Source organism: Notolepis coatsorum, assembly GCF_963971535.1.
Source record: "Notolepis coatsorum genome assembly, chromosome: 14".
NCBI classification, from domain to species: domain Eukaryota; kingdom Metazoa; phylum Chordata; class Actinopteri; order Aulopiformes; family Paralepididae; genus Notolepis; species Notolepis coatsorum.
The window spans coordinates 35548614-35550561 of NC_140178.1; the positions used below are offsets into that span (position 1 = coordinate 35548614).

Consider the following 1948-nt stretch of genomic DNA (forward strand, 5'->3'; position numbering starts at 1 on the left):
GCAGTACTAACAAAAGAAACAAATAGACGACCTGTAAATGGCCAATATAATCTTTTTCTCTAAACATAAATAAATTATAATTCAATTTCTACAATAACTTTATGAGGAGAATGGCAGTCTGGCAGTTGATGTATTTCTTTACACTGTACTCTAGAATGAGAAAGGTTATCTCTTAGATAAGGGATGTAAACAGATTAATTCATGAGCCTGATTGGCATGGCCCCCAACCCCCCCCCCCCCTTCAGGCCCTGTTAACCCCCTCCCTGCCCCCTCCTCCTCCAGTCAGTCCATCAGCCTTCCTAGCCTGTATAGTGTAACGTGTGTGTTTAGCGGATGTAGACATCCCTCCCCCAGTCCTCCTGGTTCTTATTGCGGCCCATGTTGGCCCCCCGTGTCCCCGGGGTCCTGGCAGTACCGCTCCCTCAGCTTGGCCCGTCCGTGCGGCTGGGCCGTCTGGCTGGGCATCGGCGGGTGGTTCAGGTTCTCCTGGTCCGGCCATCCGCTCCCTCGTCCTCCCAGGAGGCCTGGCGGCCGTGATGCTGGGCCAGGTGGAGGCGGCTGCCCCCCGCCCCCCGCGGTAGGGTTCCGGCTCCTCGTAGGGGTCAGTCTCAATGTCCATGCAGGAGTCGCCCGCCTCGGTGTAGGCCGAGTCGCGGCTGCCCTGGGTCTCGGAGTCGAAGGTGTCCTGTCGCGACAGGCCGCGCCCGCTCCCGCCCCCCCGCAGCTGTCCCCGCGAGGAGTGCAGGTACGTCTGCTGCTGCTGATGCTGGGGCTTTCCGCCCGGGTCGCTCTGGTAGTCATGGAGACTGCCACTGCCACTGCCACCGCACTCTGTCAGCGCCCCCTTCGCACTTCTGCTCCCCCGTGTACCTGGTATGGCCCCTGTAGCCACGGCCCCATGCCACACGCCAAAACATGCAGAGACACAATTGGTAGAGCAGAGCCAGGCAGTGAGGAGTTAGCGAGTAGGGTTAGGGTAAGAAAACAATGTTAGGATTGATATCATTTGGTGCCAACCTTCAGTTTGATCAAAGATATTAAATAAGCGTATTAAACCCTTCAGACGAAAGACCACATGAGTCAGTTTTGAAAGTCTTTGAAAGGCCAATGTACTTGCAGTTGTACAGGCATTCTATGACATTTGGAGTGTACATATCTGGCCCAAAAGTACACAACCTCTCCATCTTTGACAACCTTGCAATTTTTAAAAACATAACGCATCACAAAATCTACAATAGTACTAATAGGCTATGGTTCGTCTGAAGGATTCAATTTATTGAACATCACACACACACACATGCACGCGCCCGCGCACACACACATACATACATACATACACACACATACACACACACATTGTCATATAATAACGTATTCCAGATGAGAGATCTTACATTGAATGCATTAGTATCCATAAATAACATATTTACACACACACACACACACACACACACACACACACACACACACACACACACACACACACACACGTACTGTACACGCATGCGTATACACATTCAAGCTTGCACAATGTACACATTCTTGCTCAAATGTATTTAGAACTAAAAACGCATGCACATCCATGTACGCGCACACACTCGCTCCACACACTGCTAGTGTTTCACTCTAAAACCACTCCATACATCTGCAAGAGAAACACGCAAGCAGTTATTCAGCAAACATAGAGCTCTATTTTCTCATTATCATAACCAACAGTGCCGTCTCCTGGTGGATGAACTTCATGGTAGACATACCCGCAGATCGCTGCTGTTATCAAAATCATCTGTGACACTTACTCAGCAAAATCCTCATTTATGGTTGAGTGCCTGGAGGGGTTCGTTAAGCTGAAGATACTGCATGCTACCACATGCAGTATATGCTGTATATGTGTGTAACCATCACAACAGCTAAATCCATTCTATAGGTGTTTTTTTCTGGAATGTCATTT

The 1948-nt window shown here is 49.5% G+C and overlaps 1 protein-coding gene across 1 annotated transcript in view; it reads right to left on the reverse strand.

Moving 5' to 3' along the window:
* Window positions 1-326: 326 nt before the first annotated feature.
* cacnb1 (calcium channel, voltage-dependent, beta 1 subunit) overlaps window positions 327-1948 on the reverse strand; it is a gene marked incomplete at its 3' end in the record, with an annotated part of 93896 nt that continues 92274 nt past the window's right edge. Inside the window, 5 exon segments of the mRNA XM_084329917.1 lie at window positions 327-384; window positions 386-495; window positions 498-574; window positions 577-862; window positions 865-882. Of these exon segments, the coding sequence (XP_084186043.1) occupies window positions 327-384; window positions 386-495; window positions 498-574; window positions 577-862; window positions 865-882 (549 nt within the window).